The following is a 22413-nucleotide window of genomic DNA, read 5'->3' as shown; positions in this document are numbered from 1 at the left end:
CAATGGTTTAACCAGCTGTGAGGAAAGCTACTGTGAAGGAAGGGAGCTTATACTGCACAGTACTTTGAAATGAGGGGTTGCAGCATGTAGGTTTATACTTAAATAATATAGCATTATAATGGCAGGAAATCACACATATACTACATTGATGACTTCAGCCAGACATGCAGCTCCTGAAGGTGGAAAATGGCAGTTGTTAGAGAACTTTAATTATCGTCCTGCTGACAAAGATGACAGGATATGTCGGCTAGAAGCCTGGCTAAAACCAAAGAAGTGGTTGCCTACAAAGGAACATTTTAGTGAGGGTGGTCCTGCAAAAGTGAAAACCCTCCACCCATGCTCCTCTTCAGTAGTCTATGAATACACATAGACATAGACTCACTCTAACCACATATTATGGGTTTGTACTTGCTGATGGTTTCATATTTGGCCCAAAGTTTATGTAAATGCAGATGCTAGCCCCACATCACTGTAGTTTGCTGAAATACCCAAGGTTTTTCCAACCATGTTCCCGGTCTGCTAATCCAGCTGCCTTTACGTAGACCCACTGTGTGATTGGTCCCAGATTTGCTGCGGGTCCAGACTAACTATTTGGCTTTTTCTCTGACATTTTCCCATTGCTTCTGGCACAGTGCGACCTGCAGGAAATGACCGAGAATTGTGACTCTAACAATGGTAATGGAGCAATGCCAGACCACAGATGTTTATTCGACCACACACAGCATTCTTCTGGGTTAATAACCACAGACATGGGAAGATATCTACTAGTTAATGATTTGGTCTGACACACAGTAAAGTATGTGCTTCGTTTGGGGAAAATGCGTGGCACTCTCTAAAGTCAAGCAATAAGATTCTTAGCCTTTTAGTCATATTCTAGCACACAATGCTCATGACTCATCTGTTCTTGGTGCAAGTTTTGGATTTGGTTTAAAAATAAAGTTTATTTTCTTAGTCACATTTTGGTCATTTTATGTTTAGTTTTAGTTAAGAAAGTCTTAAAATCTCAGCAGTGCAGTTTCCACTTCGTCACATCTGTTTTAGAGAGTCATCATCTGTCCTTCTGTCTCCCAGACTCTCACTGAGTCCCACTCCTAGCTAACAGCCCTGCCCATCCTTCCTGGATATGAGGTCACGACAGACGGATCAGAACAAAGGATGGACTGCAGTCATCTTAACTTAAACTCTTACCGCATATTGTATGCTCGCTCGTTCTCACTTTCTCCCTCTTTTCCTTATGTCAAGTAGAATCACAGCATGCAGGGAAAATGTCAAATCAGCTGCAGTAGCACCGCTGGTAGACTAAAGGCTGTTAATGTTAGCGTTACACTTATGATACAAGGCTTAGTGGTTTGGTATTCATATTACATTTTCTTGAACTTTGGACAGAATATCACTGGGCACTTAGAAATATTAGAGTTTGGTTTTGTTTTCTATTTTTTCAGGCCCTATTCCATTTTTTTCCCTCTTATCATGTATTAATCATGGATTTTCTTTGTGTAGGTAAATCTGCAGACAAAGCTGGAAGCTTAGTATTAATTCAGTTTACTGTCATAGAAGACTTAAGAAACCAAAAACGATTCATATTTTAGAAGCTGCAATCTGAGAATATTAACTTTTTTTTCTTAAAAAAAAATTACTCAAAACGACACATTTTTGATTATCAGAATAGTAATTAATTTAACAGTTGGTTAGGCAACTATATTTGGCTTCAATTGTTGAAGCTCTACTCTGGAGTATCACTGAGCGGTATTAGAGAGTATGCTTCTAGTTTTAGTTCAGTTATTTTTCTCAATTTTTTTATTGTGTTATTATTTATAGATAGCTACTCCATTTGGTCACTTAACTTATCTCTGGCTCATGTAAAGCACATACATTACTCAACTTGAGGGGAAAACAGCAGGCTAAATTCCAGAATAAATTGATTCTACTTTACACAAAATACATCAAAAATTATGTTTTAGTAAAACTGTAATTAAATTGGTTGAGTGAATACATGTTTTTCGTTTTTTGTTTGTTTGTTTGTTGTTTTTTTTTTTTTTTTTTTTTTTTGTCGTATTATAAATAACCCTTCGTGCTCCAAAAACTGTGGTAGCCTACTGAGTCACTTTTGCATTGTGAGAGTTTCCACATACCTCCTTGTTTTTGATAGGCTTCATGCATTGAGCTGACCCGCCAGCAGCCTCTCTCTGCCCGGGGCTGAGGGAGGGAGGGGTGTGACTTCAACCAAGCGTCCACAGCTCCGGACTTCTGAGATCAGTAAAAGATGATGAGCTGCTCTCCTCCAGCGAGCGACAAAGAATTAAAGTTCATTATTATTACACAAGAATACGGAGAATCGACTGACTGAGCAATGCCATGTGTGTCTTTCAGTGTGCGTTTAACTTTCAACTAAAGCCGAACTGCGAGCATCCCACGGTGAGTTGAGTTCTCGCTTTTATTTGGGAGGAAAACTGAGCTGCTTGAGTCGGCAGAAATAGGCTACTAACAAATTTCCTCTAAGTGAAGTCGGACACTTATAACTTACAGTAGCCTATGTTACCGTGATTCAAAGTGATGAAGATGATCATGTCTGAAAAGAAGAGGTTAAGATTAATTTGAATGTAATGGAGCCTCTTGGTAATTTTCTTTTAAGGCAATGGTCCAACATTCCTATGTAAACAAAGAGAATGATTTAATTGAAGTTGTTTAAGGTGTAGGCTACAAGTTACCTACATTATTTAAACTGTCTACTGTTATTTTACCAAACAATTTGTTATAATGTATTTCCAGTGGAATTAAAACCACTTGACTATTCATTTTAAATCCATCAGACAAACTGAATATATGCACACTGTCAGACTAATGAACAATAAATTGGCCCCTTGCTTTAATAAAGCTTGTGCTCCTCACATCTCTCACTGCAGCTTAAGACAGTGGAACTCCTGACACTGGACTCCTTGCTCACTCCTGACATCCAGTGTCAGCAGCTGGTGCTTTGAAGATGATCAACCCTCACGTATACCTCCACTATAACTACACAGGTAAGCTGGACCATCGGCCCAGCGTGGGCAAGGGCGCTGGCGCCGTGGACACCAAAACCATTGTGTTCCTCATCATATGCAGCTTCATCGTTCTGGAGAACCTCACCGTGCTGGTAGCCATATGGAGAAACCACAGGTTCCACAACCGCATGTACTTCTTCATCGCTAACCTGGCACTTTGTGACCTTCTCGCTGGAGTGGCTTACCTGGTTAACTTGCTGCTGTCAGGAGAGAAGACCCTGAAGCTGTCACCTGCTCTCTGGTTTGTCAGAGAGGGCAGCATGTTTGTAGCACTCGGTGCCTCCATTTTCAGTCTCCTGGCTATTGCAATAGAGAGACACCTGACTATGATCAAAATGAGGCCTTATGATGCCAATAAGAATTACAGAGTGTTTCTGCTCATAGGAACCTGCTGGCTGATTGCAATATCTCTTGGAGCTTTGCCTATTCTTGGTTGGAACTGCCTGGATAACCTCCCTGATTGCTCAACCGTCCTCCCCCTCTACAGCAAGAAATATGTAGCTTTCTGTATCACTGTTTTCATGGTTTTGCTCTTAGCCATGTCAATCCTGTACGCCCGTATCTATATCCTGGTGAAGTCCAGCAGCCAAAAGGTGAGCAAGCACAGCAATTCGGAGCATGCAATGTCACTGCTGCGCACTGTCATCATTGTAGTTGGGGTTTTTATTGCCTGCTGGACGCCCATCTTCATCCTGCTCCTAGTAGATGTGGCATGTGAGAACGGCTGGCGCTGCCCTATCCTCTACAAGGCTGACTGGTTCATTGCAGTGGCTGTGCTCAACTCAGCCATGAACCCAGTCATCTACACTCTGGCCAGCCGTGAGATGAGACGGGCCTTTTTGGGTCTGGTATGTGGTATTTGCTTCAGGGGGAAGGCTTCTGTTAATGGCAGTGGGAACAGGCAGTCTCTGGAGCCCAGCCGCAGCAGGAGCAAGTCGTGGAGCAGCCAGAACAACCCCAACCAGAACCAACAAAGCTCCAAGCAGGCAGAGATGGAGAAGGGGGAGGAAACGAACACACCTCATGGCGAGGTTTCAGTGGTGGCAGGAACAAGCAGAGGTGCTACTGAGACCGTCCACGACAGTAACAGAAAAGACTGAAACAGAGAACCAAGATACCTGTAGTAGGAAGATGATGTGCTCATGGGCCTCTGCAGTGCTCACAACGGACATAATTGATGACAAAAAGAAAATTGAGTCTTGATTAATTAGAATGAAGACATTCTTAAATGAAATGTTGATGTCAGGCCTAGGCTGCAAGGAAATTGTTTTCTCCTTTGTGCTTGATGTTGATGTCATCATTCACAATTGGGAAGCTCAGTCTACACCTAGCATTATACTAAGTAATGGATGAGGCCACCTCTAGGTATTGGTCATATTTGCCAGTGAATGGTGGACTTAGCCTTGACAGAAAAATCATTTACCTCCGTGGTTGCAGATGTGACCATCTTAGACAAGATTTGACAAAAACCTGCAATGAATTACATTAAAAGTGCAATTATAGTATCACGAAAGTTATATAAAGATGAATGAGTGATTGTAAACAGTTATTGGTGTAATGACAAGTTATTTATTACTCTATGCAGTATATTCTGTAATTTTGTATTTAGTCAATAATACTTACTATAGTATACTATGCAAAGATGATGTGATGTAAATGAGATAAAAACACCATTTGGAGATTCAAACCTATAACCGGTTTCACCATTTAAGGAGCATCATGTTCAAAATGACAACTGCCTCTGTTATGGTGTGATACTTAATAATACTTATGTCGATAATGTAACATCAGTTATGTTTAGTGATACAATGGCTCCATCTGCTGGCTAGAAATGGTAGTTATCATCTTCAGTGATGTCCAGATACTGTATTTTCACAACATGCATGCTCAGGACAGAATCATCTCATTTTTGCACCACATTGAAATTGTGTATGCGTTTGTGTGATTATTTCAGAAACTAAAATGTTGTATATGCATGAAGCTGGTAAACTGAAGAAACAAGCCTTGCAAAGTCATGTCAATGCAACGCAGCATGTGAAACTGCTAAATTAGATGCAGCTATTTATATGATGCAAACTATTAGCTTTGATATTATAAAGGCAAATTAAACATGCTGTATAAATATGATACACCTGGATCATCTAAGGTGGCCAGTAGAGAGTGCAGTTCTGCTCAGTCATGTGCTATGCCTTTCCCACTTCATAAAGGGTCAGGTCACCCAAATAAAATGTTTAAAACTTATTTGTAGAGGTATATCTAGCCATGCAGGTATGTTTTTTTTTCTTTCTTGTGTCCAAATTTAGATATGTACCCCTCTAATTCTTGTTTCCAGCTAAATAAATGAAATTTAAAATCGAATGTTGTTTGTGGTGCTCACAGCATAAAAATAACATTAATACACAACAACCAAAAAACAGTATCCCTTTTCAAAGATCAAAGATATAATCCAAAAATATAATCCAAAGACATCACTGTGGATGGCTTTTACTAGAACTACTTTATACCAAAGAAATAGTCCCTGTGAAAACTTCTCCAAAGTTACAAGGACACTGTTTATGGAGATTTTGCAGTGAATTTATTTGCATGGCTAGATATCACCAGAAATAAGTGAGAAAACGTCATTTGGATTAACCGTCCCAATGTGTCTAAATGCTGCGTGTTATTATTACAGGACAGAAAACAAAAGAGATTCTACACATTCACGGTTTTATTGCCAACAGTCATACAGAATAATGATAAACCCATACAACCAAAAGATTAAATCTGTAAACATCATTTGGACTCGTTTCCTTTTTTTTTCTATACCTGTTCCAAAATAGTGAGTTTTTGTGTGATTCTGTCTGACAAAGATTTATATTTAGAATCTGGAAATGATACATTTATAATATATAATAGAGAGGGAGGGAGAGACAGAGATAGAGATAGAGAGAGAAAACAGTAGTCTCAAGCAGCAACACGCAGCAGGGCAAAACACAACCTCTAGTGAACAGGCATGCCCCATTGAAGATCAGCTATTGCACTTTGAAGAGAGAGAGAAAAAGAAATAAAAACACCATTTGTACAAATAAAAGGCACATTTTCATCAACAGAAATCTGGAAAAAGCCATGTTTCTTATTTGTGTCCCAGCTTGTTTGGATGTATAAATTAATTGGCATGTTATCAGAGAGATTCAAGTATGGAGTGGTTTCCTGCTTTACGCTTTGTTCAAAACTGCACATTTTGCCGAGGTGGTTCTACAATTTTGCTCTTCAGAAATAAAGAGTGATCACACAATTATTCTTTACATTAGCGAAGTGCTTTTTTAAAAATTCAATTAGCGCATTATGTCTTCTTCCAAGATATTAGATTTGATGAAATCATGTCAAAAAGAATCGGACAAAGTAAAAATCAATGAACTGTCGAAAAAACCCTCAATGATTCTTTGCACCCTTTTCTTGTCCCCTTTCTCTTAAAAACAACAAAACAAAACATCCTATCATGACCTCTCCTCAAACGAATCCTGAGAAGCAAACTGGGACATGGGGCACAAAGAATCAAGGGAAAGTCTTATCGGCTTAAACCAAAATGAATCTAGTGGATCTTTTTTTATAATGAGCCCAATACTGCTCTTTGCTAAATATGTGTTGTTGTGAGATGCATGTACTGTACACTCCCTCTTGCAGCAAAATACAGGCACGTTATATTACATTGCATCTGTCATGTCAAACTCATTGAACACATGCTGATTTTGGTTCAATTGAAGTGGTCCAGTGCATATCAAATACAATGCCCCCATTCATTTGGTATCCATCAGAGTACTGACAATAAGTAAGGATGAGAGCATTTAAAAAGTATGTTGCTAGAACTGCTGTGTACTATTTCTATGAGCCATTTCAAAATTTTGATTCCCACTCTACAAAAACAGTCTGTATAACCTAAATACAGGAAACTGTTCTGAGGAACGATTGTGTACAGTGGACTGAAAAATTCAAATGAAATCTTGACTTGTCAAGCAATAATAGTTGAAAACTTGCTTCCTAAAACTGGATTTTCCTCTGTACTGCTGTACTTCTAGCTATACACAGCCAGATAGCCTTTGATACTAATACAGTAAGTGATAACACAAGAGAATTGAAGTGAGTGTGACTGACAGGTAAAAAAGAGAAGAAGCATATCTCTGTGATGACATCTAGTGGCAATAGTTTGCCATTAAATGTGTACACACTGAGAAATTAAATCTTTTTTTTTAACATCAATAAGTGAAAGTGATCTAATATTGAACATTCTGTATTGAGTACACTCTGTGTAAACTCCACATTTTTCTAATTCATCCTCTTCGGTAAAAAGTTTAAATTACGTCTCAACACATTGGTGAATTGTCTTGGTACAACTGACACAGATGATCTAAATTTCTGATTGTGCTATTCATTTGTGGTCATTCAAATAATGATGATAATAACTTTTTAAAAGTTCACAAAAAAAAGTCGATTAAGAATGTGAGAATATCCATTCCATGACTCAAACCCCAAAACTAATCATTGACTACACACTTAAAAGAAGTATCCAGAGAAAACCAATTCAGAAATAATCACTGTTTGAAAAGCATAAATATTTTTACAGTGTCAGCATAAACAAGCACCTCTTTCAAATAAAGGGGTATCAAGGTCTACGAACAATGTCCACAAGAACAGTTGATTTTTAAGTCATGCGACTGCAGTGACACAAGAAAATACTTTTTAAAAAGTTTATCTTTAAAGCCATTGACAGCACTATGAAGGATGCCTGTTTGCACCCCAACATTTTGTGACTACTGCAAAGCAAAACACATTCAGTTCTAATCCCAGATAAAAGCAGATTTCATATAGTGACTAATTGAGTGAGCTGTCACGCTATTGGTGAGATTAAAGGACTTTTTTTTTCCTAAAGTAATTCAATATAAATAGCATTTGTTGTCCAAACTGTTTTTGTTTCCTCAACCTCCTAGCCAACGGTTCCTGTAGAAATGTGGTTGTGCTTGACAGACAAAACTAAAATTTCAGGTTTTTATTCTAAAATACTCTTGTTAATACCTCTTTGAGGTTTGATTTGCACTTCATCTAAACTACAAGAACAACTGTCTTTTTTATCTTTTAAAACACCAAATCAAGATATTATGTCCAAATGCACCTATGTCTTCTCAAAAATATAGCATTTCAGTCATCATCACAACAAAAGAATAACAGTTCTATAAATATTTTTTTTTAATCTTAAACAAATCTTGCGTCTTCCAGTGCCTCCAGTAAAGTAACCACAGCCAAATTCTCCAAAAAAACACTGTCAGCACATTTTGCCTTTGAGCATCTTCACTTCAGATTTCATCTTCAAGTTTCAGGATGATAGGAGAGACTGTTCAGAACTTCCTCTTTCCCATCAGGCATTGCAAGCATCACTGTTTCCTTCCAACTGGCTGTAAGAGACACAGTTCACTCCCAGCTGACACAATCGGCAGATTGTTGTCACGGTGATGGCCAATAAGGTGGCTAATGCTGTCAAATATATGATCTTTTGTCCGTACCTTGGAAAAGAGAAAAATATGTTTGAAATCTGTTAATTTAAGCAAAGTTTGGTGTTTTTTCTAAAAAAAAAGAGAGAAATCTTTCAATTCATGTATTCATGCTCACTGACACATTCACAAACTTGTCATTTCTCCCTTTGTCTTGTCTCAGTGTCTAGCATGCTGCTTCCCTGACACACTCTACATGTCCTTTTTTAGATGACTCTTACCGTGCCCTCAGGGTCCACCAGCAGTAGGTGTTTGGCAAGTCCATTGTGCATGCCCGTCAGTACATAGGACCCTGGGTTGGTAGTGCTCTTACGAACCAGGAAGTCCCCGTCTTCTTTCAGCAGTTTTTCAGCATCGCGGCGGCTCATTTTGCCGTGGTACCATGTCTGGCCCTCCAGCTCCTCCTGTGCCCGGAAGGCCAGCGAGCGCACAAGAAGAGGGCTCGAGTTGTCCACAGATGCTGCCTTGTGAAGACTAGATACCTGGGACTGGGCGTGCCCCTGGGACGGCGGATGGGACTGAGACTGAATGGCATCCTCGAAGGGCTCTGGTACAGGTGAGGGCAATGCCAAAATGTTGATTAAGAGAGGAATAGTATGTACAGAAGAAAACTGAATTATTAACATGAAAGGTGTGCTGATCCATAAAATTAAGCAAGTGTAATTGTTTGTATAAAAATCTAAACATGTCCTCATTTCTTTATGATGCTAATGAAAAATTGTGTTTGAGAGAAGGATAATGTTAATTCCATATATTACATTCTTTTCCAATAAAAGACTGCTGTTGGCTGGAAAACTGTCACTTCCAGGTAAACAGTGAATCTGGTCTTGATTTACAGTTTAAATGGATCATGTGTAATGTAATATCCCACACCAACCTTGTTTCAACAGAAAATACATTACATAAAAGATTCCTTTCACTGTCACTAAATAGTCTTTAAACCAAATGGGATAAAGCATGAAAAATGGATTGCAATGGTGTTAGAACATCATTATAAGAAACTAAAATATGAAATGTCTGTAGTCATTAGCTTAGCAGCTTCAGAAGAAGGGATTTACGTAAAACAAAACCAAAAGAAGATGATGTGTTGAATAAGTAAATATACTATACTATTTGAGCTTTAATGAAAATGTTTTTATGACTCTGGGCACCTGGCAACAGTATATCCGGATCAGATACTCAGACTTTCAAAATACCCTGCTGTCATCTTTCAAATTTATGACATTTAAAGAATATTATTTTCTGCTGTGGTTCAATTGATCTGACCTCTTTTAGCCATTTAGTTTTATTTAACCACTGATAAATGTGTACACTAAAGAAGATGTATGTATGTCATGGAGATAACTTCTCTTCCTCAGAGTGGTCTAATCAGTGGAGTATCTGTATAGATATATATCTATTTAGTAACATATCTCATTCATTTGCAAAGTGATGCAATGATATGCTGATGACACTGCTGTATATGTAAGTGTGAATGTTTAATTCTAAATGTATTCTCTATGTCCATCAATCAACTTTCTGTACCCACCTACTATTAGTATTATTATTATTCAGGGTTACTTAAAGGATGAGTTTGTAAGATTTAATGGCATCTAGCAGGTCTTGGTGGAAATTTAATACAATGTTCAGAAGCATGTTTTAATTAGTGTACAATCCCATGAAAATAAGAATTGTTGGGTTTTTGTTACCTTAGAATTATCTATTTACATTTGCATAAGGCATGAGTCATCTTCCATGAGGCCTGCCATGCTGCATTGCTATACTTCTACAGTTGTAACGGACAAACCAAACACTGGCTCTATAGGAGGGCCTTCTGCCTTTTTTTCAAGTGTTGTGGCCACCGTAGATTCTTCTACATATTAAGAAGGGAGGATGAGGAGGGGGGTGTTGATTTGGTTGCAATATGCAACCTTACTGCTAGATGCCATTAAGTCTTACACACTGGTCTTTTAAATTGTTAAACAAGAAAAGTTTTTAATGGTGTAGGTCACTGCTCACATGTAATTTGTGTCATGGATTCTCCACACATGGTTACACACATCATTATGAAACTAATCTTTTATGTCTAATAATAGCAATGCTTAGTTTGAAGTTGAAAGGAGGAAAGAATAAAGCTGATCACTGACAGTAACATTGTCCTCCTATTGTCTTCATACTGACACAATGTTATTATACTGTGCCGCCACACCAAAGTCACTGAGAAATAGAAGCCAGGAAACTATAATTAATCTGATCAGAAAGTCATCTTACAGTGTTATTATAACAGGAAAGGAATAGATTCTGCTGAGAAACTTTGTAATGCTTCAGCAGGTAATTTTCCAAATTATTTTAAATCTATGGCTGCTTCCAAATCCTCTATTCAAACCACATGGCCAACATAAACTTCAGTGCACTCCAACCAAGACTTACTCATGTCAAACAGGTCCTTCTGTGGGCTTTCTTTGGCTGCAGCTGCCATGCCTTTTGTCACATTTTCTGCCTCTGCCTGGAGTGCTGCCAGCACCTGAGCATCAATCTGCTGGGTGTTCACATATGTGGGCATCTCTCCTGTTTTTGGTGCCTGACCTTTACTCTCAGGCAGATTGCTTATATCAAATGATCCTAGACATGTGGGAAAACAATCAGTCACAGTGTTGAATTGATGAAATACAGTTAAATTAAATATGTAATATATGTATATAGTGAACTGTATGGATCTTCTTACCCTGTTGTATAAAGATGGGCTTTCTCTCATCTCCCCAATTTTCTCCACAGTGCCGCCCTTGGTAATATGTCTGATCGACTGAGCCTGGGCCCATCTGATGGCAGACAGTGTATGTTCAACATATTTCTGAATTAAGATGTTCGTAGTTTAATTGTCAAAAACATTTATTATGTCATTGCAAATGTCCAGAATGTGTCCACATCTGCACTCTGCTCAGGTTCCTGTACCTGGCATCCATCGGCTGCATTCTGATTGGTCAGCCGGGTGTCGATGAAGCCGCCAGGTGGTGGCATCTTACCAGGGATGTTGTTATAGTAAGGGTGCTCTGTTGATTCCTCCTCTTCCTCTGTCCATGGTAATTCCTCCATGTTTAATACCCTGAGAAAAACATGTTTTGACTATGAAACTCAATATTGTCTATATATGCGCTTGTATTATGGTATATATGTACTTAGATTTATCAACACCTCACCTGTCATGTGTGGAGGACAGCTTGGTTGAGGGACACTGCAGGTACTGCTGGAAGCGAAGGTCAAAGGCTTGTCCGATGGTGCTGATGACATCCTGGGCCAGACCATCAGAGCACTCCAGGATGTGGCATGCTGATGAATGTCAGAGCAACACATTCAAAATGAGCGTGATGCATGCAAGATATGCCACACCATAAAAAGTATTAAGGAAATTAACCCCTACCTCTTCTGTTAACAGGATCTTTTGCTACATAGGCAACGTAATCTGTCGTGTCCTGAAAAAAATACACATTATATTATACATTATTTTAAAAGTTAATGCCAGTTTTTTTTCTGTCAAGTCAGAACTATTACACAGTGCTTTTTGATAATAGTAATGGGACATTTGAAATGTGTACTTTCCAAAAATGTAATAACTTACTAATAATAAATAATACCATCTTCATAGGAAAAAATATATGAATAATTTATTAGTTGATTACATCTTTTTGCCATGAGTTTTATTATTGCAAAACACACAACATTGAGTTACTTACAGGGTCTCCACCTGATGCAAAGGAGATAGACTGCATATGATGGTTGGCTATGATCTGTCAGGAGCCAAATTACACAATGCACATGAATTAAACAATGTTTCCGCATATACACAGATGCACATGCATTAATTATGCACATTTTATTCACATACAGATGTGTGTCAGGATTTGGTCTACATCAACAACAAAAAAACAGCCCTGTAACTGTGAGGCAGCCACTTTGGAAGTTTTCAGGAAAAGTTTGCCATTTTGGGAAATATTCACTCTCTTGTTGAGCTTAACATGAGAGTAACATCTACACCAGTGATTCCCAACTGGAGCCAGTAACTGAGAAAACTGGCACTCCTAAGTTCACTGAGTAATATATAGCCTCCTCAACTCGAGGTCACCAAAGTTTACAATGGTAGGTATGGAGCTGGTTTTGTCCAAAGTACAAAAAAATATGCCACACCTCAAAACCTCAGACATTAGCTAGCACTTTTTATGTTGATTTTTGATCTGAACAGAAATGTAGTTTTGTGTTTAATAGCATTTGGTCAGGTAACCATCACTGCCTTATTGAAAACACATATGATTTGCAGCTACAGCAGCTACAATGTCTAATCGAAAATTGTCTGGTACATTACTTCTCATATCTGTTAAGAGTTTACATTATCATTTCTCTTTATCAGTCCAGTCTGATATGTAGTTAGCTAGAGCCCACAAAAAACAACAGCATGTTTAGCTTAACTAGTGCAACCCTAAGACCAGAGAGTGCAGGGCTACAGAGAATCAGGGTCAGTCCTCAGATTTGATGCTTCTCCAGCAGTGTCTTCTGCTTTCTCAAGAAATCATAAATGTTACTCCGTCTGGTGTGTGTTACTATGTGTAGGTCTTGGGTTATTTTTCCACTTTGGCACCATCTGCTGATAGTAACAAGAAAGACATGGCAACACATGATACTTCCACTGACCAGCCCTGCCAGAAAGGAAACTGTTCTATTATCCAAACAAGTGGCTAAATATAGTGATATACAGTCTATAGAGGAAGTCACATTGCCAACATCTGGAGTTGTCATGTGCTCTTGCCCCCCCCCCCCCTCCCCCGCGCCACCCCCAACTATAATATATCTTGACTTTTAAAAACATCTTATCACCTTAGCAACTGCTAAAAATACATTTTCTCTATGGCAGTGATCTAAATTTAGAAACAAACGTCTTCTGATCACTTTTTTCTCCCAGCAAAACAATCTTTCTTTAGTTGAGTAGAGATTCATTCTACTTGTTGGGGTAATGTGTGCTAAATATTCTACAACAAAAAATCAGTTTACACAATTATACAGTGATCAGTATGTGGTCTACACATTACGTCTAAACATTACTATATACAATGTGGTATGTGACAGTGGTGCTACCATTTTTTTATTTTGTTTTTTTAAATATGTACTGCTGGTAGTATCCTTTTTATTACATGTATTTAGCCCACAAAATCCATTTACAAAGGCAAACCTACCTGTTTGCAGTCTGGTGTCATCAGGTTGAGGCTACTGGTAGAGATATTTAGATTGATGGACATGCCAGCAAACTGCAGGTTGCTCTTTCCCAGGATACTGGACAGAGCTTTGGACGGTGGCTGAGAAGATCAGAGGACACAGAGTAACAAAAATGAAAAAAAGAAAAAAAAAATACAGCATTTACACCAATGATTCTGCAAAGTATTTTACATTCACCACTACAGAACAAATACTCAACAATTTGTACGGGTAATTGTTTTGAAGAACAAGTATTTGATATTTTAGAGGCGCTTGGTAAAATTAGCCAAACAGATTCACAATTCTCAGTATGAAGCTGATGTCGCCATTTGTCACAGAACCAAAATAACATTAACTTATATCACATATCTATTCTGAGAGGGAAATTAGTCGGCACTGATTTTGTGTTATATACTCTTCCCTGACATTTGAATAAGCTCTAGAGAGCAGAGTAATGCTTCATTTCACACCCCACATTAAGACACAGTCTCCACACACACACACACACACACACACACACACACACACACACACACACACACACACACACACGCACTCCTGATCACAGATATTGTGCACTACATGAGTCACTAAGCACTGTGCGCGGTGTGCAATGCATCGTGGGCTGGAGCTACGCCCACGCACATACAGTCCCATACCTCTTCATCTCTTTCCTCTCTCCTCTGCCGCTCTCTTCTCCGAGTACAATCCATCCCTATCTCTCTCATAATTTCTTCCTCTCTCTATCTGTCTCTGTTTTCCCTCTTTTTTACGTGAAGGAAGGTAGAGAAAAAAAGCACTTACAGAGGAGATGCTATATATAGAAAGTGGAAGGGTAAATGAATATCTAATGCTGTTTCCTCTTTTTCTGTCTACTGTACCTTTCACTAGCATTCATTTTCTCTGCACTCTCAGTGTGGGCATCGTTTCACCCGTGATCACTCCATCTTTCTCTCCCTCCCTCCCTCCCTCCCTCCCTCTCTGTCCACTCATGTACCTTTCTCTTCCGCAGAGCCCCTTTGGTCCCTGGAACAGCCTCACAAACCAGACTGATGGCTTCCCTGGAGGGAAGGAGAGAGGAGGGTGAAGCCAAGATGGTGACCATAGACAACCACAGAATCACAGTTATTCTGGCATTAAGTCAAACGGTATTAAGAGTCACCAATCAAGATGATTTCTTTGTAGATAAATATACTCAGTTATATTGAAGTTAAATAAAGAAAAACTAAATAGTAGCAATGTGTTTCAAAGATTTTTGGGACCCCTTTCTTTAATTTTTTTTAAAGTTTCACCTGTGAGGACTTGTAGCTTCACTTATAGAGAGGATGTTGAACTATCTATTATTAATTTCATTAATTAATAATAATACATCTTTTCTGTTAGCCTTCACACAGTGATGATCTGAGAGTTTCTAGGCTTTTCAGATCACTTGTAAAAATTAAAAGTTGATATGTGTGAATGCCTTGTTTTTAATGTACCTGTCATTATTGTTTTACTGTAGTTACTTAATTGCAAAGATGAACATTTTATTTATTTTATGTTTATTTATTTATGTTTTAGTGTGGGCTCAGAAGAATGGTATTGATTAATCTGCTGATGATGTCTGTTTTGATATTGTGTCTATTGTATGAATGATGAAATATGACTTATTCATAATAATAATAATAAGTAAATGCTTTGAACAAAAAACATTGTATTGGCATTATTCCTGAAGTCTACAGGTTGCTAGCAGAATTAATTGGCGTCTTCCAAAAGTGACCTGAATCAAGATTCAGTGTGTTTTACATATGATGAAGAATATTACAAATGTCCTGCACCGATCTGTATCTGACGTGTACATTGCTACACATCATAGAGAAAAATCTAAAGCTCATACAGAGTGAACTGTTTTATCTGTAGCAGTCATTACAATGCCATCTTTTTTATGGTTTGGATAAATCAATCACAGATGTAAGTTCTTTTTAAAAAAGGAGAAATCTAATAACAGTAACAACATAAGACAAATTCTTTCTCTTTCTCTCCCTGTCTCAATCTCTTCTTCACTATCGTTCTCTTTATTGGAGAGAGAGTCAACAACTGTGTGGCCTTGCTAGCTAACGTCAACACTGGACTGACTTCAGGAAGTCAAGCAGAAAAGTGGACATGACACAAACCGATTCACTGCCGGCCTTTCGCTCACTGCACATTGGTCAATGATTTCAAAGATAGGAGATGGACACAGAAAATTCTATGCTAACAAAAATCATGACCTTGAAATTATAAGATTATATCTGCAATAGTAGGGTTGGTTTGAGATTTTGAGGTTCAAAGTTGATGTATTGTAAGTACATGTGGCAATTGTTCTTTCTTTTAATTGGTCAAAATAACAAGCACCATACACCAAATGTACTCTAAATATATCATTTTAAAACCCAAAAAATGTAGTTTTTCTAAAACAGGTAGATTGAAGACGAGCACTTAAAATTACTGTATTTATCGGTGATAGAGACATTTGGGAGCAACATTTCAGATTTCAGTTTTTAATTAATTTTTTTTTTTTTAATTTAAGATTTTCTCTGGCATAGACATATTTTAAAGTAGAGAGACAGGAAATTACGGGAGAGAGAAGGGGGTGTGACATACAGAAAGGTTTGCCGGCCAGGAGGACTCGAACCGGGGTCCGCTGCGTAGGCTACATAGCATGCGCTCTTAACCACACAACCACCTGTGCGCCCACGTTTTTAATTTTGAAATTAAAACATTTGGTCAAATTGATGACAAATTCAAACCAATACAATCCAGTTTTTGTTATTCTCAGACTGCTGCTCTCCATTTCTTCTTGCCGCTAGCAGCTCTCAAAATTTACTTCTACTTTTTTGCCCAGAAAAGTGATAACCGTCAATCTCTAAAACACTAACATCATTATATGCCTAATGCAGTTAAAACCAAACACAAACCCAGTTAAAAGCATGGTAAGTTACAAACAGTTACATAATTTCTTGCCAACATAACACTGGAATGCAGCTAGCATGGTATCTAACGGTAAAAATCAGCTTTCCACAAAAAAATGACACTACATATATATAGTTGTTTAGTAATGTTTAAAAGGTTTACTAATGGGAGTCTAAGGCAATATAACCTTTGATGGACAGGTATCATCCAACTACTGTGTTCAAAGTACAGATTTCCATTAATGTGAGAAGTTATTGTATGAAATATATAGCTGAAACTGGGCTCGTGCTAACGCTACCCTTTAGAAGCAAACAACATCTTAGTTATTTTTACAAATTATGTTTCGTGATGGATAGGAGCCACTTGCCATTGAGTTGTTTATGATAAAAAGAGTATTTGGGCAGCAAATAGTTACCATAATCATTTTTGGGATGTAGATGGTATTGTATTTATACACTAGTAGGAAGCATTTACACATTTCAAAACAATTTTAAAGTGTTCAAAAGTGTGTGCGCCTAGTCTACATTTGCTAAACTTAGTATATGTTATAAAGACTGGTTTTATTACTTTCAAGGACTGACACTTTTTTGTACTGTACTGTCTATTGCTATATATTTCTGCATCAGAATCAAGTCAGTCATTGGGTGACTTTACCAACACAAGAAAATGTATCAGAGTGGGCATAAAAAAAATCCTGATTTTATTTTTACTTTAGCTTTTCACAAACAAATTGTTTGTCTTGATAATGAACAAATTCTAAAAAAGACAGAAAATCAAGTGTCAACATACCTTGTTATCTGTGATCTTGTGGTGAAATCCAGAGATCTCATTGACCGTAGCACTTCTATACAACCCAGGTACTGGAAAAAAATAATGAAAAGCCTGTGTGAAACAAATATTTAATAAGATGTAATAAGTTGAAACTCAGGTTTTCATGATTAGCATATCATCATGTACAGAAAAAGCATATCCTGATTTGTCATGGGTTTACAAGCAGGAAACTTTCTTTTTTGCGTACTTGGAAATGATATGATAAATACAACTAAACTGCTCTAAAACACCACCTTCATATACTGGAGATATGAACAGCTAGATTTTTCGTTTGTCACTTCTTGTCTTCTTCTCAGTAAAATGTCTATATTTAGTGACCTTTTCCATTTCTTTAATCTTAGTAGGGTTGATACTGGATTTTTGGAGGTGATGCTGATACCAATATCAGGGTGTAAAAAATGAACGATATCGCCAATAATCTTAAATGAATGATAAATGATAATAAACGAACAGATTTTTTTTTTTTTCCAATGATCCCTCCAACGGTGTGAAAAGACATAATAGAGGCATGATATTTTACGGTTTGACAATAAAATGTATTGCCTAAAATGACAAAATAAACTTTACTGGAAATTTAATAAATAACTACATTAAAAAAAAAACAGAGCATAATTTTAAACCTGAATTAAGAAAAAGGACCAAATGCACATAAAATGCTGCCTATATAAATTCAAAAAGTATACATATATATTGACACATTTATACCAATCTGCCAGTACACAATATAGATATATCTACAATAAGCCACCATTGGTTGGGCTCTACATCTTAGATTACACTGATTTTATAAAATCATATTTAAGAAATGCGTCTGATTGTTAAATTGGTGATTTTAGTTATTATCCTCTCATCTCATTTTCATCTTCTTATGCACTTCTAAATAAGAGCTGCGTGTCAACTTAAACCTCTCTTACACCAAGAAATGTGTTTTCATAAATTAACTTGTGTTCTGATTGATTTTCCCACTCAGCTCAGCTGGTATCCTGGTTGTCTTAGTCTATATCTAAAAATAGAAATATACACCTAGAGTTGAGTTTGACACAAAGATGATGCAAAATGAAAAAATGAAAAGAGTCAATGCATGTTTCCCATTAAGATATGTTGAACCTGCATCAGTGTTATTATGCCACATGAGCTTCTAAAGGTGACTGTAGTCCTCCTATCCCATAAAATCAACTTCAGTGCCAGCCACCTACTCACATTACAACACCTCTTCTGATTAATATTGCACAGACTGGGAACATTTTGTGCTGACGAGCTCCTATCCTTATAAGAAATCACATTCATAATCTGGTTGTAAACAAAACACATGCAGTCTAATGTTTCTATTTCCACTCCTTTTCATAAAGAACTTAGTTACTGCCGTCATAACTCTCATATTGTGAGGCCGTTTGCCCCCCTCAGTGACAGTTTTGCAAGTGCCAACAAACAAATGCCTTTTTTGTCAAGATGACGTTTGCACATTTTTAATGTTGTCTACTATTAGAAGAGTGAGTTTGAAGTGCACAGTTCAGAAAGGCCAAAAATATATCAAACAGTTCTAAAATTGGTAGAGACCTATTCTGAGCACAACACTTAGACACTTTTTTCTGTCAAGCTGTACAGCAAACAAGTACACGACTTGCACAGTAAAACTGAACTCCAGATTAATTATGAAAAGCGATGGGAGGCCGGCTCTGAAGAACCCATAAATGATCCCAGTAAACAACATGACATCAGAGTGATCACATTTATAGCTACATCTGTAGTCCTTCAAATGCACTGAGAAGACTAGTGAAGACTTCTAGCACACAAGTCATAAATCATACTGACTCATTAATTTGAACATTTAGTTTATTTCTGGCTTTCACATCATTAAGTTGCACTCCTGTGAAAGATGTGTTGTTGTGTTATGTGTATGGCTGTTACTTTAGACTACAGTACATACAGTTCAGGTCTTCATAGTCTACACAGGATATGTCAGGTCAGGATGGTAGAAAAGTTCATCAATAAACAGGTTAAATGAAATAAATCGATCATACATGTTAAATAACACTGAAAAGTTACACAAATTATGCATGATGAACAGGCATGGATTATGACGTGCTGTGAATAATCACAATATACGACATACTGCAAGAAAGTGTTGAGAGTTCCTGAAAAAAGGGTTTTACACTATTCAGTCATACAGCTATTATGAATTTTTGTCACATAACGTCCCTAGATAGGCTGGAAATACAATATCTTGCAAATGTTGACCTCTAACCTCAATAAAAACAGTGCAATACTGACAAAACTTTTCCTATCCGATGTGATGGGAACAAAAACAGCTACCATGGGGCTAAAAGTGTAAACAGTGTCACTGTCAATCAATGTCCCTTTAGAGTAATGGTGCATGATGTGTGAGGAGTGACCACATGACGCTAATTAAAAGCGCTGTGAGCAGAACACCACGTTGAACTCAATATACACAGGCACCCAAACCGCAGGAAAAGCAGGGGGTTGGGGAGCACAGACAAGACCCATTTCCCCTCTCACAGTGTGGATGCTTTCAGCAGCATTGACCGGACAAATAAGCGCTCTCGGCCTTAATGCCGTTAATGGAATGTCACACTGGTCACAGATACTGTAGGCTTTGTGCAGACAAGTTGTAGTAGGTGTCATATGATGGCAATCATACAGTGTAACTTGATTTGGAATACCACACATTTCACCTGACAATGCTGTTCAGTGATCTCATTCATTTTTTTTTGCTGCATAAACAAAAGAAGTAGAAAAAGACTAAACCTTCAGGTAAATGCACTGCTATTTTATGGCTTCAGTGAAAATGGTTTATTCCATTCCTCTCTTATTCACTTCACACCTTGAGGAGCCAGGGCTCAGCATCATCACTCCTCATGCTAGTGACTCATTGCCGGCATGATGACATTCACAGCTCTTGTAGTTGTGCGCCAACTTGTGCTCCTTTAAATGATGTATGATGGCTGAAATTACCAACATTAACATGAGATATGGGTGTGATAAGACAAACATGCACTGTATGTATTTTTTTGCCCCCGATTCCACCATTTCACTTATCTGCGAGCTAAAACGGTCATAGAGCTCGTAGAGATGCACAATGTACAGAAATAACACATCACCATGGTTACAAAAGCATAACGCCATGGCTTCACATACACAAGACTGACAGAAATACTGTAAAAATTGAAAATAGCATGTTCAAAATAATGCTGTTTTCATTTTGCCATCACAAGCTTTTCTTTTACTTTTCACCAGTGCTGACCTTCTCTATTTTCCTGAATTATTCAATGTTATATTTTCTGGTCGCTGCTCCTTCTGCTGTAGCCAACCTACATACACCCACTCAAGGGCATGTTGTGATGTGCAAGTGAAACAACATTATCTCTCCTTCCCCCCCCCTTGCAGGTAGCTAAGCTTGATTCATTGAAAGAATAAAAACAATAGGTAGACTGGGAAAAGAGAGGAAGGGAGATATACAGAAATGAGACAGAGGGAGACAGAAAGACCACCAACCTTTACAATATATGTCACTCCTGGACCGGAGATCTTCTCGCTTGAGTGTAGCCATCCTCTGGAGGGTTTGCTAACTAGTCCACCACCTCCACCTGGATTCCAGTCCTCTCCACCAGGCTGGAGCTCGTCCAGCCTACTCTTCTTGCTCATGCTGACGGCTGGCTCCAGCTGTGAGCAGGGGGTTGAATGGGAGGCCGAGCTGCACAGAGAGCCGCCCACACCAGAGGCTGCTGCTGTTGCCGTCGCTGCACTGGGGCTCGAGCCACTGGAGCTGCCTGAACCCGATCCCCCACCCCCCTGCAGCTTAGACACAGCCAGGTCTTTGACAGCTGAGGGCAGACCCTTGATGCCCAGCAAGCTGCCTGAGTTGCTGAATTTCAGGCTGGACACCTTGTTGATGAGGGTACAGAGGGTGGTGCCTCCATCTTCCAGGTGGTCAGAGCCGTGGCTGGTGGGGGTGCTGGAAGCACTGGTGGTGGAGGAGGGCTGGACCTCAGTCGGGGGTGTGTAAGATGTCTCGGCAGCAGACTGGGGGGTGGCCGAGACCTTGGGGTTCATGGACAGGCCGTGGAGAAGCTCATCGACGGATGTTACTGACTCATTCCTGAAGCGGTTGTATTTGGTACGGTGAAGCATACCCTTCTCTCTCTTGCTCTCTCCCCTCTCTCCACCAACCGACACGCACAGCCTGCCTCTTTCACAAGTGTGCTGGCAGACGTGGCTGAGCCGTGCTGATTACCCTCTCCTGTAACATAGCAGCAGCAGTACAGGCAGCAAACGCCTTTTAGCAATCACAGGCCACCTGACTGTAATTTTCTCTATTGAGGTTACAGTGGTGGTTGTGTTGAACTGCTGCTGCTGTCGCCAAAGTCCAATCTGCGCTCAGTAAAATCCAGAGCTGCAATCCAATCCGTCAGAGAGAAGTATACAGACACAATCCATGGAAACACAACATTGGAGCAGAGGAAGAAGAGGATGGAGAGGAAAGAGGTCTCTAAAAGGCTGCCAGTGTTGTGGTGCAGCTTGTTTGGTCTCCAGCTGTGATGATGCTGCTGCTGCTGCTGCTGCTGCTTATTTCTAGCCTCAAAAATCCAAAAAGTAAGAGAACAGAGAAAGGTCTATGTTGTCGATGATCACGTATACTGCGAGGGAAGAGCAAATACTCTCTACTGACTGCTGCCTGCCTGCCTGCCGGCTCAGAGCTGAAGCATGACTCACTGATCTGAGAAAACCTTCTCAACAAAAGGCTTGCTGAACACTGCAAATCACTTCCTGTTGGAGGGAGAGGAAAAAAAAACTCCCACTTACAGCACACTAGAACCAATCAATTTTTAAATTCCCCTGTCTGATATTTA

General features: G+C 38.7%; 2 protein-coding genes across 2 annotated transcripts; one reads left to right on the top strand and one right to left on the bottom strand.

The window, feature by feature from the left end:
* The first annotated feature begins 2377 nt into the window (after positions 1-2377).
* On the top strand, positions 2378-4292 carry LOC128380351 (sphingosine 1-phosphate receptor 3). Its single transcript, XM_053340140.1, has 2 exons — positions 2378-2415; positions 2904-4292. Exon 2 carries the CDS (start codon positions 2981-2983, stop codon positions 4139-4141), a length of 1161 nt encoding a protein of 386 aa, XP_053196115.1. The 5' UTR covers positions 2378-2415; positions 2904-2980; the 3' UTR covers positions 4142-4292.
* A 4154-nt stretch (positions 4293-8446) lies between these two features.
* On the bottom strand, positions 8447-21694 carry shc3 (SHC (Src homology 2 domain containing) transforming protein 3). The gene is made up of 12 exons (XM_053340082.1): positions 21059-21694; positions 17504-17574; positions 14781-14844; positions 13765-13884; positions 12274-12327; positions 11961-12012; positions 11740-11869; positions 11495-11645; positions 11268-11361; positions 10973-11164; positions 8785-9110; positions 8447-8575 (listed from the first exon to the last, which is right to left on the bottom strand). The coding sequence occupies exons 1-12, from the start codon at positions 21692-21694 to the stop codon at positions 8447-8449; spliced, it is 2019 nt and encodes a 672-aa protein (XP_053196057.1).
* Positions 21695-22413: the final 719 nt, after the last annotated feature.

Source organism: Scomber japonicus, chromosome 19 (genome assembly GCF_027409825.1).
Source record: "Scomber japonicus isolate fScoJap1 chromosome 19, fScoJap1.pri, whole genome shotgun sequence".
In the NCBI taxonomy this organism is placed as follows: domain Eukaryota; kingdom Metazoa; phylum Chordata; class Actinopteri; order Scombriformes; family Scombridae; genus Scomber; species Scomber japonicus.
This window is presented reverse-complemented; position numbering and strand designations above follow the sequence as displayed.